General features: G+C 51.4%; 1 protein-coding gene across 1 annotated transcript; it reads right to left on the reverse strand.

Annotated features, from left to right (window-relative positions):
- Positions 1-2,194: 2,194 nt before the first annotated feature.
- Positions 2,195-6,264, reverse strand: KLK14 (kallikrein related peptidase 14). Its single transcript, XM_007179951.1, has 5 exons — positions 6,184-6,264; positions 5,169-5,334; positions 3,365-3,618; positions 2,951-3,087; positions 2,195-2,350 (listed from the first exon to the last, which is right to left on the reverse strand). Exons 1-5 carry the CDS (start codon positions 6,221-6,223, stop codon positions 2,195-2,197), a joined length of 753 nt encoding a protein of 250 aa, XP_007180013.1. The 5' UTR covers positions 6,224-6,264.
- Positions 6,265-15,859: the final 9,595 nt, after the last annotated feature.

Here is a 15,859-nt window from a genome sequence, read left to right on the forward strand (position 1 = left end):
GCTACTCAAGTACACAGCTGCTTTCAACTCCTTTCCTCCGCAGAGCTTGTGTGGTTGCCACACATGAGAGCCCAGGTGTGTCTGTATCACCATGACAAAAGTTGTAGTATCCACTTCCCAGCAATCTTCTTCTTTTTTTTTTTTAATGCTGCATTGGGTCTTTGCTGCTGCGCCCGGGCTTTCTCTAGTTGTGGCGAGCAGGGGCTACTCTTGTTGCGGTGCAGGGGCTTCTCATTGCGGTGGCTTCTCTTGTTGCGGAACACGGGCTCTAGGCATGTGGGGTTCAACAGTTGTAGCTTGTGGCTCTAGAGCGCAGGCTCAGTAGTTGTGGCCCTGGGGCTTCGTTGCTCTGCGGCATGTAGGATCTTCCCGGATCAGGGATCGAACCCGTGTCCCCTGCATTGGCAGGCAGATTTTTAACCACTGTGCCACCAGGGAAGTCCCCCCAGCAATCTTGTTTTCCTCTCTTTTTTCTTTTTCTTAATTGAAGTATAGTTGATGTAAAATATTATATAATTTCCAGGTATACGATATAGTGATTCACAATTTTTAAAGGTTATGCTCCGTTTATAGTTTTATAAAATATTGGCTATATTCACCCCAGCAAGCTTTTGAGCTATTGTAGTAAGACAGGTTCCAGACCTGCCACCTCAGAACTCTCTGATCCTGGGCTTTCCCCCACAGAGCAGGTGAACACGTGTGGCAGGTGAACCGTATCTGAGTTCTGCGGTACCCAAGCACAGAACCACGAGAGGATGGACATGCGATCGGGAAGGGATTCCCAGATGCTCACCATTACAGATGGAACGTGACAGACATAAATAGCCTCCAAGCATAGATAGCAGGAAAAATAATTAGGAATTGATGAGTTTTGAGTATTGACTTTTAAAAAGTATACATTACTTAATTGTAAGTTTATGTAATTTAATTTTTAATAATGGCTGTGTTTAGCAACCGGCTCTCAAAATTCCTGAAAATTTGCCAAGAGGCTCTTATGGGCTGGGATGAGCTGGCCCTGGCACACGCAAAAGAGCTGCCACCCAGCCCAGGTTTAATGATTTTTTTATTCATAGGGACTCTCGACTTTGCTTTTAAATTATGTTTACTGTTTCTTGTCTGTGACCTCCTGCTAGAACGCAAGCTCTGTGACGAGAAGCATTTAGATTTGTCTGGCTCGTTCGCAGCCCTACTTCCAGTACCTAGAACCATGCCTGGCGCATAGTAGGTACCCAGTAAATAGACCAATGCCTTGTACACAGTAGGTGCCCGATAAATAATCGTTCTTGAATGAAAGTAAGAAAGAGAATGAGATTCATAACACAATGATTTTGTGTAAATTAGAAGCAACACAATGTGACGGTGCATGTGTTCCAAGGATGCAGGGTATTCAAGGCCATCTGTGTTGATGCCTTTGGGGAGGGAGGGGAACCAGAGCCAGGGATGACAAATGGAAATAAATAAAACGAGAGCAGAGCTCTGTCAGGACCTGAGTGTGATTAACTCAACTCTCCTCACCTGAGATCTGACTAGGAAAAAGAGGATCTCTTCACTTGCATAGTGTTTTCCAGGAAACAAGGTAGGTCTTTGCCCTCCCTGTCTGGGACCTCAGCAGTCCCTGCTCACAGGACTCTGAGAGGAGGCTGGAGGAAGGGCAGTCCTGCTCAGGGTCACCGTGCAAGGCTGGGGCGTTTCCTTCTACCACACCAAGTACAGTGGATGGTGAGGGGGCAGACGCCCAGGGGACACCATGCACTTTGGAACATGCCTCCTGGCTGGGCGTGATTGGACCCCTGTGTGCATAGCTGTTGGATGAATTAAATGAATGGAGAACGGAATTTAGGATTGTTAAAGTTTTATTCGTAGTATTTACCTGGTGTTTACAGACACTAAGAGTTTTGAACATTGTCTTCTTCGGCATATGGTGCCAGTGCAGCACCTTTGCCTTCACGCTCCTACTCTGTGTGTCTTAGGGGCACCTTGAAGAATGACGGGGATGTTGTGGGGTGCAGAGAGAACCCCTGAAGGAACCGCTCTGGGAAAGGGGAGTTCTGAGCCAGGGGTCAGGAGCAGGATGCTGGGGGCCTGGGCTTGTGGGTCTGAGGGAGGGGGCGCTGGGGGCCGGGATCCCGGGGTCTGGAGTGGGGAGAGCAGGGTCTTGGGGAGCATGAGGGCAGGTGCTGTCCTGTAACACCGGCTACGATCTGCTCTGCATGGTTTCTTGGATCCAGTTTTGGTACTTGCACAGGTTTGTATAGACGCCGGGGTAACCAGGCTGGGCACAGTTCTCCATCCCCCAGGACACGAGGCCCTGGAGCTTTCCATCGCACACCAGGGGTCCCCCGGAGTCACCCTGAGGGGGAGAGACAGAGATGGAGACATCCACAGACAGATGACCAGAGCCGTGGGTATGGAGAACCCGAGAGGCAAAGATGGGACAGGGGTGGGCTGAGAGCCCTGGGCAGGGGCTCTGGAGATCTCAGCCCCTGGGCGTTGGGGTCACTGGTTCCCACTCTGTCTCTGTCCCTTGGGCCCCTCTTCATCTTAGCTCTGTCTCTAGAAAACTATGTGTGTGTTTCCACATCCCCTGTCTCTGGAGCCATCGCTCAGGGATGGATTACGATCTCTAGAGGACCTGAGCCCGGCTTTCCAGGTGCCCGTATGTGATGATGGCAATGACAGTGGTGACCAGAGCTCTGTGCTCTTTCCATGGACTAGCTCATCTCATTCCACCGACTAAGACCTGCTACCCCCAGGGGACAGATGAGGAAACTGAGGTCCAGTACCCAAGGGCGAACAGCGTGGAGGCAGCCTGGCTATTACAACCTCTCTCGTTCTCTGTGTGTGTGTGTGGGGGGGGGGGTCTCCCCTGATCTTCATGTTCCTGTGGTCCTTTTGTACCTAAGTCCCTGCTCCAAACAATCCCCCTGCCCGTGCTCTCCCTGGGCCTCACCTGACAAGAGTCCTTCCCGCCTTGGGGGACCCCTGCGCAGACCATGCCAGGGGTGATGGCTCCAGAATAGGCCCGCTGACACTCCTCATTCGAGAAGATGTTGATGTTCACGCATTGCAGAAAGTTGGGGAACCTGGCTGCAGGGGCACCGAGGGGTTACGATGGGGTCTACCCCTCAACAAGACCCAGGGGTCAGGGCCACCAGCCCCTCCCCCCTCGGACCCAGGATCCAGGCCCCCAGCCCCTCCTCCCTCAGACCCAGGATCCAGACCCCCGGCCCCTCCTCCCTCAGACCCAGGATCCAGACTCTCGGCCCCTCCTCCCTCAGACCCAGGAGTCCCCGCCCCCAGCCCCTCCTCCCTCAGACACAGGACTCAGACTTCCAGCCTCTCTTTCCTGACGCAGGACTCTCACCGATGGGACTGGATATCGTGCCCCAGCCCGACACAAGGCAGGACGTCCCTGCGCTGGCACAGGAGCTGGCCATGGCGATGGGCTTCACTGCCCTCCCCAGCCGAGCAGGCCGCTCCAGCTCCAGCAGCATCAGGTCGTTGTCGATGGTCCGGGAGTTGTACTGGGGGTGTGGCACCTGGCGGATCACACGCAGCACCTGCTGTGTGACCTCCAAAATCCTCATGTTGTGCTTGCCCAGGGCCACTCGAAGGATCCTGGCCCATGACCCCCAAGAGTAGCGCCGCTCAGGGTCTGACCTGGAGACCTGTCCCCACCCTCCAGCGGCGCTCCCTTCCCTGGTGATGAGTTTTCCTCAAGTCTAACCGTCCCTCTGACTGCAGGCTGAGTGTCTCCCGGCACCCTGCACCCTTTCCCCCAGCCTGGGCTTTCTCTCTGGACCCAGTCTTACCATTCTCCCCTTCCCCTTGTGGGCTGCGCTTTGCCTTCTGACTTGGGTATAAAGTGATGATTGAGCGTTCTTGGCTCTGTCCTAGGGTCTGAACCTGGATCAATACTCTGAATTCTAAGTGAGACTCTGGGCTGTGGCTCTAGGCTCTAAATCAGAATTGGTATTCTGGAGTATCCTTCCCAGTTACTCCATTGCTTCAGGGAGGTTCCATTCCAGTTCTAGCCTGGCCTTTGGACTCTAAACATCCTGAACTTTTGAGTCTAAGCTAGGAGCTGGGTTCTAGATTGAATCTGGATGATAGCATACTTTTTAGATACTGGTGTGAGCTCTGGTTTCTAGGTTGAGTTCTGGGTTCTTGATTAAACTCTGGCTTATGACCTGGGTTGTAGACAATGGTTTGAGCTCTGTGCTCCAGTTGGGCTCAGGGCTCTAAACACCGGTCTGCATTCTTGACTCTAGGTTGGGTTCTGTTTTAGATCAAATTACAGGTGATAGTCTGGGCTCTTGGTTCTAGACTCTGGTCTGAGCCCTTGACCTCGGGTCAGGCTCTGGGTTCTAGATGGAGCTCCAGGTTATGGTCAGGTTATCCCAGGTTCTAGATGTTGGTTTCCATTCTAGACTCTGGGCCCTAGGTTCTACACTGAACTTTAGTTTATGGCATTAGATCTGGTTTATGGGCACTGGGTGAGCTTTTATCTGGACTTTGACTTCTAGTCTGGGGTCTGAGGTCCAGGTTTCAGTCTAGAATCTGAGAAGGGCTCTGGGCTCGATATGAAGCTTTAGATTATGGTCTTCATTCTGGGATGTAGATGGCGGGTTGAGGTCTGGGTTCTAGGCTGCTCAGAGAGGAGCTGTAGACTAGACTCTGGATTAAATGTTGGATCTAGAACAAGCTTCAGGTTCTGTCTTTATCTTACGCTCTGAGCTGTAAGCAGGTTTCTGGATTTATGTCTGGACTGTGGGTTCTGAACCTGACTCTGGATTCCAGGCAGTGTTCTGAGAGGGGTCCTGAGTTTCTGAAGGTAGACTGTGTCCAGAATTCAACCACTACTCTGGAACAGGCTCCTCATCTTAGTCTCTAGGTAGAGCTTGGCCTCTGGATGGATCTCAGGTTATGTGTTAGATTCTAGATTCTGTGTGGGACTCTAAGCTTGTGTATGGGTTCTAAATGGTTGATCTGCTTTTAGAATCTAAACCGAGTTCAAGATTTATGGCTGGATTCCATGCTCTGAGCTGGGTCTGTTGTTCTAAGCTCTTATCTAGACCCCAAACCAGGGTCCAGCTACTACACTGGGTTCTACACAGGGCTAGACTCTGGAATTCACTTGGCAGAAGAATAAGGAGAGGGTCACTCACGGACGGGCACAGTGAGCGGCGGTGATGACCCATCGCTCGGACAGCAGGGACCCTCCACAGAGAAAACTACGGCAGGGACCTGTCAGTAGGGCTGCCTGCCATGGTTGGGAGTGCCGGGTGCATCTGTAGCCTCCAATTATCTTGTTCCCTTGGTTCTGTGCCATGGCTAGGAGAAGGCAAGCGTGAGGTGAAGTGGGGAAAGTAGATAAACAAATGCTCTCCATCTACCCCCAACTCTCTAGGACATCTGGAATCCACAAATCCCCCCTTTTTTGCCTAATCCTTAAACCACCCACCTTTATCTACCCCACCCTATATGAGATATGCCCAACACTGCCCCCCCATTATTGTCCCAACATAACCAGGGAGTTCTCTGACACCCCCTCACCCCCAGGCACCTCCATAGTATCTATTATTGGATCCCAGGGCCACCTCATCCAGGGTCCTGATACAGCTACTATGCTTGACTCTGCTTCTCCACGAATACTTTCTGTCATCACTTTTCACAATACAGCACAATTCCACCCAGTAATCTTCCAACACCTTCAGGGAGCTGCCTGTTCCTTCCCCAAACTTCTCACTCCATGTGACGCCCCCGGATCCACTATCTCTCCCCACACCCACTCTGCGTGCCACACCACTCTCCCTGCCAGGAGCTCACCACCCCATCATCATTCCCACCATCATTTCTGGCAACACGCTGTCTTTCCCGTATTAGTTCTTCCCTAACGCAATCAAGAAGTGTCCTGCTGTCCTTTCTAGGAAGACCCAGTCAAGACCCCATAGTTCTACTCAATTCCTCTCTTATTTCTCCCCATCTCCTACAACTCCCTGGACCCTGCGATCTCCTAATACCTCCACAACTTAGAACTCAGGCCCCCCCCTCCAGCATGCACCTCAGCCATCATCCCCAAACTACTCCCTGCCCCTTCTCACCAGGTCACCTGTGAGCACGTCGGGTCCCCAGGACCCTTCCCCACCTCTTCTCAGGGTCCAGGTCCCACTGTTGTCTTACCTACAGCCAAGATCTGAAGCGCTGTCAGCAGGAGGAACATTCTGAGGGCTGGGGGCTGGATTCTGGCAAATGCAGAGAGAAAGTGAGGGTTAAGGAGGCTGTGAGAGACGCAGAAGGTATAGTTCAGAGACAGAGAGAGCGTCTTAGACAGAGACTAAGACCCATAGAGACATGGATGAGGGACAGAATAGAGAACAGAGACCAGGTAGGTCAGAGACAGAGAGAGCGTCTTAGACAGAGACTAAGACCCGTAGAGACATGGATGAGGGACAGAATAGAGAACAGAGACCAGGAGGGCAGGGTCTGGGGGATCCTTGGTGGCTGGAGAGAGGATGCTGAGAAGGGTTCAGGTCCTGCCTGGATGTCTCCTGTCTGGAGGAGCGGGGAAGATGTCTTGCTTCCTTGTCACTCATGGAGGCCTTTTATCTCTGGCCTGAGTAGCTGGCGCTTCTCCTCCACCCTTCTGGCTTTTTTTTTTTTTTTTTTATTGCCTACTTCCCATTCCAGGATCCCTGTTCCATCTCTTCCCTCTCCCCTCTCACCAGAGAAGTAGTCACAATTGTTAATGAGAACCCGCCTGCTTGGTAAGGGAAGGTGTTGTAATCTGGAAGGAATCCAGGGAGAGGGACCCCAGGGCAGGGTGGACGGGGTGGGGGTGGGAGAGGGGCTGAGAGAGGGAGGGACAGAGGCAGAGAGAGGGGCTGCCATGGGAGGAGAGAGAGTCTAGGAAATGTGAGAGAAGTAGCATATGAAGGTGGAGAGGCAGAGAAAGAGTAAGAGAAATACAGGCCAGAGAGAGAAGAGTCAGAGGTAGAGAGAATTCAGGGAGATGGAGAACGAGCGGGAGAGGAATATAGATGGGGAAGGGAGGCAGACAGCAAAAGACAGAACAGATGGGGGCAGGGCACAGGGACAGACATTCATGGAGAGGTGAGTGTGGCAAAGTGAGAGACAGAAACAGAAAAACAGAAGGAAGAAGGGGGAAGGCAGAATAGAAACAGGCACAGAGAAAGAGAAAAAAAGTGAAGAGAGAGAAAGGAGGCGGAGGTACCCCAACTCCAAACACACCCACACAGAATAATAGCAGTGATGATGAGAGGAGGCCAAGAGATGACAAATGAGGACGTGGTGATACAGGGAACAGTGAGGAGGAGATGCAGGACCAGGCAGAGGACAATGGGGAGATGGAGGGAGAGGGGGACACAGAGGAGACTGAGAAAGAGGAGACACAGCCGCAGAGGAAGAGAGAGAAAGGGGTGGGGGTGAGGAACCGGCAGGAGACTGGAGGTGCTGGGGCACTTGGTGCTGGGTGGTCCTGTCTCCTAGGCTTTCTCACTTTGCGGTCCGGGAGCAAGGGCCCCGGCAGGGAGTGAGCAGGGGGGGCGGGGGGGGAGGTCAGGGCAGAACTTGTGTCCCCCAACTCAGGCTCTGCAGAGAGGTCAGGGGAGAGTGGGATACAGGGACCCAGTGAGAGGGGGAGAGGGACCCAGAGAGAGCAGGAGAGACAGAGTGATGAGGTGGGGATTGGTTCCAGGCAGACGGAGGAGGGCCTGGGTTTGGGGGACTCATCCTATCTTTGGGCAGGGCTCGCTGACCTCAGCCCCTCCCCCAGCCTCTTAAATTCCCTAATGACTGCATCTGTCTCTGGGCTTGGGCAGCCCATCCGGACCACCACACAGAGACTCAGTAGGCCACATCTGTGCACTCTCCCTCCCTCACCAGCCCCGGGGCTTGCTCCCAAACCACTTTCCTCCGCTCTCCCCCTGGGCTGGTCTCCGCCCCTAGGGAGTCCCTCTGTGCCTATGCCCACCTAGCCCCCCGTGCGTGTCTGTTTCCCGTGAACTGGCTCTGCTGAGGGGTCTCGCTGCTTTGAACTGAAGGTCTTGGCTCAGGCCCTGGGAAACCAGAAGGGCGAGATGCGCAAACAGAAACCCCTCTGACGGCGCGGGGCGGCACAGGCGGCTGCTCTGTGAGCGCTCAGTTCTGCATCTTGATGCCATTGTGGTTACACGGATCTACACTTGGGATAAAATTACACAGAAACACGTGTGCACATACGTGCACAGGCAAAAAGATGCACGTAAACAATGAACACCGGATGAGACCTGTAGTTTGGTCAATAGCATGGTACCCTCTTCGATTTCCCGGCTCTGATTTTGGACTGCAGTTATCTGAGCTGTCACGACTGGGGGAAGCTGGGGGAAGGGTATGGGGACTCTGTACTCTCTGCGCAACTTCCTGTGAGTCTATCGTTATTTCAAACTAAAGAATTAACAACAAAACAAATTCCTGGTAAGCGCAAGCCCTGCCCCCTCCCTTTGAGCAGAAGTCTGTGATCTGGTGGACTCATGGGGACCCTCTGCTGAGCTAGAAGGCCTAGGTAAACCTGAGATCTCCCTCTTCCTAGAAAGAACACCCGGCTTAAGCAGAAGGCCTCGGCAAACCCCAGGGAGCGCAAGAAAAAAGTGCTGGGGATGCAACCGCGAATAGGGCTCAGTTAACTGCCGTATCCCCCCCATCCCAGCCCCTAGTTCCCTCAGGGTCACTGCCAGGTTACTCATTCCCCTCCCGTCAGACTCCACTCTGGGCTGCCTTGCTCCCTACTCCACCCGCCACGGTATTGTTTGCCATGACAGGGGTCCTCAAAAAATATTTGATGATGAATGAATGAATGAACTTATGGCCACAGTCCTCGCCTTCAAGAAACTCACAGTCTGGCAGGAAAGGCCTAAGAGGCAACAGGAAACTCCCGTCTGGTGTGATGTGTGCTCTAATGGGGGTGGTAGGGGAGTGAGTGGCAGTGTTGAAGGGCCTGATGAAGCCCCAGGGGCGGGGAAAGTGTTTCCAGAAGGCGGGCTGTCTAAGCTGGGTACCGCGGCTCAATATTATAAAACAACCTAAATGGGAAAAGAATTTGAAAATACATGTGTATGTATAACTGGGTCACTTTGCTGTACACCTTAAACTAACACAACATTTTGTTGTTGTTTGTTTGTTTGTTTTAAACATCTTTATTGGAGTATAATTGCTTTACAATGGTGTGTTAGTTTCTGCTGTATAACAAAGTGAATCAGCTATACATATACATATATCCCCATATCTCTTCCCTCTTGTGTCTCCCTCCCTCCCGCCCTCCCTATCCCATCCCTCTAGGTGGTCACAAAGCACCGAGCTGATCTCCCTGTGCTATGCGGCTGCTTCCCACTAGTATCTATTTTACATTTGGTAGTGTATATATGTCCATGCCACTCTCTCACTTCATCCCAGCTTACCCTTCCCCCTCCCCGTGTCCTCAAGTCCATTCTCTACGTCTGCGTCTTTATTCCCGTCCTGCCCCTAGGTTCTTCATGGCCTTTTTTTTTTTTTTTTAGATTCCATATGTATGTGTTAGCATACTGTATTTGTTCTTCTCTTTCTGACTTACTTCACTCTGTATGACAGACTCTAAGTCTATCCACGTCACTACAAATAACTCAATTTCGTTTCTCTTTATGGCTGAGTAATATTCCATTGTATATATGTACCACATCTTCTTTATCCATTCATCTGTCGATGGACACTTAGGTTGCTTCCATGTCCTGGCTACTGTAAATAGAGCTGCAATGAACATTGTAACACAACATTGTTAATCAACTATACTCCAATACAAAATTAAAAGTTAAAAAAAATGAATTTCCAGCTTTAAATTGTCAAAAAACAAAAACAAAAACAAAAACAAAACCCACACGTCTACTGAGGTCTTGGTTCAGCCAGGTGCTGTGTTATGTTCTTCTCCCTGCTTTTTTTTTAATGTTCAAAACTTTTTTAAAAATAAAATTTTTTATTGTGGTGAAGTATAATACATACATAACATAATAAATACATAAATATAATAAATACATAACATAAAACTTACCATTTAAAACATTTTTTAAAATAAATTTTATTTATTTATTTATTTATTTTTGGCTGCATTGGGTCTTCGTTGCTGTGCACGGGCTTTTCTCTAGTTGGGGTGAGCGGGGGTTACTCTTTGTTGCGGTGCGCGGGCTTCTCATTGCGGTGGCTTCTCTTGTTGCGGACCACAGGCTCTATGCGTGTGGGCTTCAGTAGTTGTGGCTCATGGGCTCTAGAGCGCAGGCTCAGTAGTTGTGGCGCACGGGCTTAGTTGCTCTGCGGCATGTGGGCTCTTCCCGGACCAGGGCTCGAACCCGTGTCCCCTGCATTGGCAGGCGGATTCTCAACCACTGCTCCATCAGGGAAGTCCCTTAAAACATTTTTAAATGGCATGAAGTACATTCACTTGGTTGTGCAACCATCACCATCATCTGTCTCCAAAACCTTTTCATCTTCCCCAACTGCAACTCTGTCCCCGTGAAACACGGGCTCCCCATCCTCCCTCCCCCAGGCCCTGGTAACCTTCATCCTACTTTCTGTCTCTATGAATCTGACTACTCTAGGTATTTCATATAAGTACCATCATGTAGTAATTGTGTGATTATTTTTTGTGTGTCTGGCTTATTTCCCTGAGCATAATATCCTCAAGGTTCATGTCAGAATTTCCTTCCTTTTTTTTATACTTTGTTTTGCTGTGTCATGCAGCATGCAGAATCTTATTTTCTGGACCAGGGATCGAACCTGCACCCCCTACAGTGGAAGCACAGATTCTTAACCACTGGACCACCAGGGAAGTCCCAAGAATTTCCTTCCTTTTTAAGGCTGGATCATACACCACCGTATGGACAGGCCACAATTTGTGTATCCAGGTAACTTCTTTATGTGGGTTAGCTTCTTTCATTCCTCCTTCCCTCCCTCCCTTCCCCTCTCCCTTTCTCCCTATCCCTCCTTCCATTCAACAAATATTTCTTGAGCACCTACTAGGTATCAGGCACGGTTCTAAGTGCTGAGGATACGGCAATAAACAAAATAGACGGAGATCCCTACCCTCCTGATACTTCCATTGTGGAAGGAAAGGCAACCAAGCAAAAGAAAGTTAAATAAATACAATGTATACTATTGCAAGTTACGAGTGCCAAGAAGAATAAGAAAGCAGGGAAGAGGTCAGTGTCCAGGGAAGGCCTGACCAAGGGGATTTTTGAGCAAAGACCTGCAGTTTGTCAGGGATACCAGGGGAAGACTGTTCCAGACAGAGAGAGCAGCATGTGCAAAGGCCCTGAGGTGGAAGGAGGTCTGATGTGTCTGGGGACCAGTGAGGAGGCCAGTGTGGCTGGTGCAGCATGAATCAGGGAAGAAAATAGAAGGAAATGAGGGCGGTGAGGTCGAGGAAAGTCCAGACTCCATGGGCTAGGGACTATCTTGGGCCCATTTTACAGTCTGAGAAACTGAGGCTGGGGGAAGGGGGAAGTGGCTTGTCCAAGGTCATCCAGCTGGTAAGCGCAGGAGGAAGCGTACAAACTCCTGGACTCTCTGAATCCTCTCTATGGTCTCCCGAGGTGATCTGAGCCTCAGTTCCATCGGAGCACTGATTTGTGTGTCCAACACTGTTTTAACGCATTTTTCGTAAGTTAACTTACCGAACCCTTCCCACGGTCTGGTGAGAAAGGTACACTTATTATTCTCCATGTGCAGAAGGAGAAGTGGAGACGCCCATGCAAGGTTACACAAAGCTGCGTGGTAGCACTGTGATGCAAACCCCGGCAGAGAGCTCTTAACAACCTCAGGGATGCCCGAAAACAAAGGCGTGGGTGGTGCACCTGCCCAGCCGAGTGGTGGGATTAGCCCCAGACAAAAGGAAAGACACCTCTTCCCTTGTTCAGAAAGGAAGAAGGAAAGGGTGGGGGAGTTTGCAGGTGGGGTGTGGGTCAGGTGGCCAGAAGTGGAGGGAGGGCTGGGCCAGGGAGACTAGGAGGCCCAGGCCAACTCATCTCAGCGGGCACCTGGTTGGGGAGGTGAGGATGGCGAGCAGGTTCCCAGGTGAGGCTGGTGACCAGGAATTTAAAGAGGCGTCCTCTGAGCAGCCAGATGATTTTGCTTTGTTTCCTCCCGCAAAGGACAGCGGGAGGGGGTGTGGTAAAGGGGCGGAAGGTAGGGGTAAAGGAGGTGCAGAAATAAGGGCCTTGGTGGAGGGAGGGCTGCACAAAGAGGGTCAGGGTGTCTTTGAGGTGGAAGAACAGGTATGGCAGAGCTCTGGAAGCATGGGAGGCTGTAGTCTGGGAGTGGGATGTGGGATTTTGTGGTTTTAGAGGTGGAGCTCTTCTGATGGAGGTAGGGGCCAGGGTGTACCTGTGGGACTGGGTGATGGGGGAGGTGGTCTCCGGCCACCTGGAGGCTGAGAGACTGTGAAGCCAGGGGGTCCTCTCTCCTGGGGGCTCCTGGGGGCTCCTGACTCCCTGTCAGCAAATGCCTGTCTCTATCTCCATTTATAATACAAATCTGGCAGGTTGTCAAGGACTTTCCATACATTATCACATGTAATCCTCACAAGAGCTTTATGAGGTTAGGGTTAGGGTTAGTACCGCGTTAGAGATAAGGAAACCGGGTCTCAGGCAGAAGTCACTTGTGCAAATGGCATTAGCCGGGATTGGAACCTGGGTCATCTGGTTGTTTTTTTAAATTTTATTTATTTATTTATTTATGGCTGTGTTGGGTCTTCGTTTCTGTGCGAGGGCTTTCTCTAGCTGTGGCGAGCGGGGGCCACTCTTCATCGCGGTGCGCAGGCCTCTCACTATCGCGGCCTCTCTTGTTGCGGAGCACAGGCTCCAGACGCGCAGGCTCAGTAGTTGTGGCTCACGGGCCCAGTCGCTCCGCGGCAGGTGGGATCTTCCCAGACCAGGGCTCGAACCCGTGTCCCCTGCATTAGCAGGCAGATTCTCAACCACTGTGCCACCAGGGAAGCCCCATCTGGCTGTTAAATGCCATGCCATTCTGTCTCCAAATCTGTCTCCATGCCATCGAGGGTGGGGAGTTCTCTGTTGGATCCTCGTCTCCTGGAACAGCCCCAGCGGCTGAGAGTTCGTGCAAAGAATGTTTCTGGTATGTGCAAATGGACCCTCACCTTGGGAATTTCCTGGTGGTCCAGTGGTTAGGACTCCACCCTTCCACTGCAGGGGGCATGGGTTCGATCCCTGGTCAGGGAACTAAGATCCTGCAGGCTGCTAAAACAAGAAACAAAACAAAACAAAAAAACCAAACCAAAACAAACAAAAAACAAATGGACCCTCACCTTTGTCTTCTGTCTCCCATCAGCTCTTGGTTGGCAATTTCTCTAGTACCTCCTAAGTGTCACGTCTTGCTTAATCCCCCCATTGGCCCTGTGTGGTACACACAATCACACCCATTCTACAGATGCGGAAACTGAGAGAAATGAGGTCAGTTGCCCAACAAGCAAGTGGTGGAGCTTGGACTGGAACCCCAGCCCATCTGACTCCATGCTCCTGTGCTGCTGATTTCACGTGTCTCTTTGATTACCCAGACTCTCTCTGGGTAATCTCTTAGATGGCTCTGAGTCAGCACCTGAATCTGCTACATGCCAGGCAGCTTCTGCATACACACCTGGGTGCCCCCTGATGCCCTGTCAACAGCCAACGAACATCTCTGCCCCACCTCCCTCCATCTCCATCATCAATCACTTATTTCCCTTTGTTGGTAGTGACACCATCCTCTCCCCAGTTGCTTCCGTCAAAAGCTGGGAGTGGTCCTTGATCCCCTCCCTCACTCCCACTTCCTACTTTGGCACTTCCTGTCACCTTAGTGCCAAAATAGACACTGAATCCACCCACTTACTTCCTCTCACTCACCCTTGTCCAAGCTACCCTTACGTCTCACCTGGACAGGTGCAAGAGCATCCAAGCTAATCTCCCTGCTTCCACATTCAACCCCATTCCCACCTCCCCCCACTCCTACCCCACACTAAGTTCATTCTCCACTTGGCAGCCAATATGTTCTTAAAATATAAAAGAGTATCATGTTAAACCCTGCTTAAAGCCCATCTATGATTTCCCACTGCAATTGTAGTAAAACCTAAACACCTCCAAGGCACTCTGTGTCTGGCTTTATGTCCGCCTCTCCAGCCTCACCATTCCGTCATGCACTGTGCCTCAGACCCCCTGGACTTCCTTGACTTTCTTGACATGGTAGGTGCCTTCCCACCTCAGGGCCTGTCTTTGCTGTTCCCTCTGCCTGGGACATGCATCCCATCACTCTGCCCGTGATCACCTTCTCTAGAGTAGACATTCCCTTCTAGTTTCTATCTCAGCCCCTTGTTGGTTTCCTTTCTGTGCCTCATTTCAATCTATAATTGCTTTATGTGTTTGCTTCCTTTTTTATTGTTGTTGTTGTTTTTTCTCTATGGTATTTATCACCATCGGATGTCCCTCGTGTTTTATTTATCTCCTTTTCTGTGTAGTCTATCTCCCACAATTTGAGTGCCAACTCTGACAGGGCAGGGGGTTTTGCCTGCTTTCTTGGCTTCTGTTCCCTGGCACATAGTAGGTGCTCAGTAAACATTTATGGAATGAAGAAACATTTCTCTCACTCAGACTGAGGCTTCACGAGGGCAGGGACCTTGTCTAAAGTGCTCACTGCTGAATCCCTGGAGCCCACTCTGGTAGCTGGCATGTGCAGGGCCTCTATGAAAACAGGCTGAATGAGAGTGAGATTACTGAGAGCCTTCCTCTCCCCAGAATCTCTGCACCCAATGCCTCTACATCTTCAGACCTGACAGGAATCTCTAATTACCCAGCCCTGGGAGAGCACACACAGGGGGAAGATGGGGAAGCCCATCTTTCTGAGATCGGGTTCCAAATCCTTGCAGGAAAGAATGCTTCTGACTCCAGGGGATGGTACCTTAAGGCGTGGGGGATTCCTGCCTCATCAGTCCTGGTCCTTTCACAGACATTCGATAAGTATAAAGGACCCCTTGTGTTTAGGTAAGGGCTGCATTCACCAAGGCCCATGGGCTCCCAGACAGAGAGCCCACTGAGGGCAGGGACTGGGGCTGACCCAGCTCTGTTTCCCCGCTGCCCCGTGCAGGGCCCGGCTCCTGGGAGGTGCAAGCAAATGTTGGCTTCCTGAATAAAGAGATGGTCCGTATCGCTGCTGTGCTCAGAAATCTCCTGACCTCCGCCTCAGCCAAAGCCCTGCTCCGTGATGACTAGACTTCTTGCCTGGGCAACACCTGTACCCCACCCTCCTTGTTTACCACGACTTTCTCCCTCAGAAAGACTCTCCCGTGTTCACCACAGCCTGCCTAAGTGGCAAACATCTTTATTTTTGTTCAGCCTGTTTAGGAGAGGTTTCTCTTGTATTTACAGTTTGGGGGGGGTTTAGGCAGGAGCTCTTAATACTTACAAGGCACACCCTAGAGTTTAGTAGGATTTCCAGACTTCTTAAATAGCCCTCATCTCTGTTCCCACCATTCCCACCCGCTTATGGTTTTGGCTTCTCCCTGGCCTCCTGGCCTTGAAGTCCCCCTCCCCCATCCCCACCCCACAGTCCTCCTAGACACAGACCCAGAAGGCTCTTTCTGACACCCGGGGCGAGGCCTGTCCGCTCTAAACCCTTCCTGGTGCCCCATCACCCCAGCGGGAAACCTGCCTTGTGCAATGGCATCCTGACCCTCTTGGGGGTGGGGTGGGGAGACGCTGGCCGCCCTCACCAGCTCCTGCCCGGGCGTCCTGCACCAGAGGCAGCCATTCAGCCCGGTTCACAGTGTGTCCTTCCCTGCAGGTCTTTCCAC

Source organism: Balaenoptera acutorostrata, chromosome 19 (assembly GCF_949987535.1).
Source record: "Balaenoptera acutorostrata chromosome 19, mBalAcu1.1, whole genome shotgun sequence".
NCBI classification, from domain to species: Eukaryota; Metazoa; Chordata; class Mammalia; order Artiodactyla; family Balaenopteridae; genus Balaenoptera; species Balaenoptera acutorostrata.

Excerpts from the sequence above, each read along its gene's own strand:
- KLK14 (XM_007179951.1), bottom strand. The coding sequence starts at position 6,223 with ATGTTCCTCCTGCTGACAGCGCTTCAGATCTTGGCTGTAG. Across the intron at positions 5,335-6,183 it reads GCTTCAGATCTTGGCTGTAG|CCATGGCACAGAACCAAGGG; the intron begins GTAAGACAACAG and ends GCCTTCTCCTAG. Across the intron at positions 3,619-5,168 it reads GCCGCTCACTGTGCCCGTCC|GATCCTTCGAGTGGCCCTGG; the intron begins GTGAGTGACCCT and ends GTCATGGGCCAG.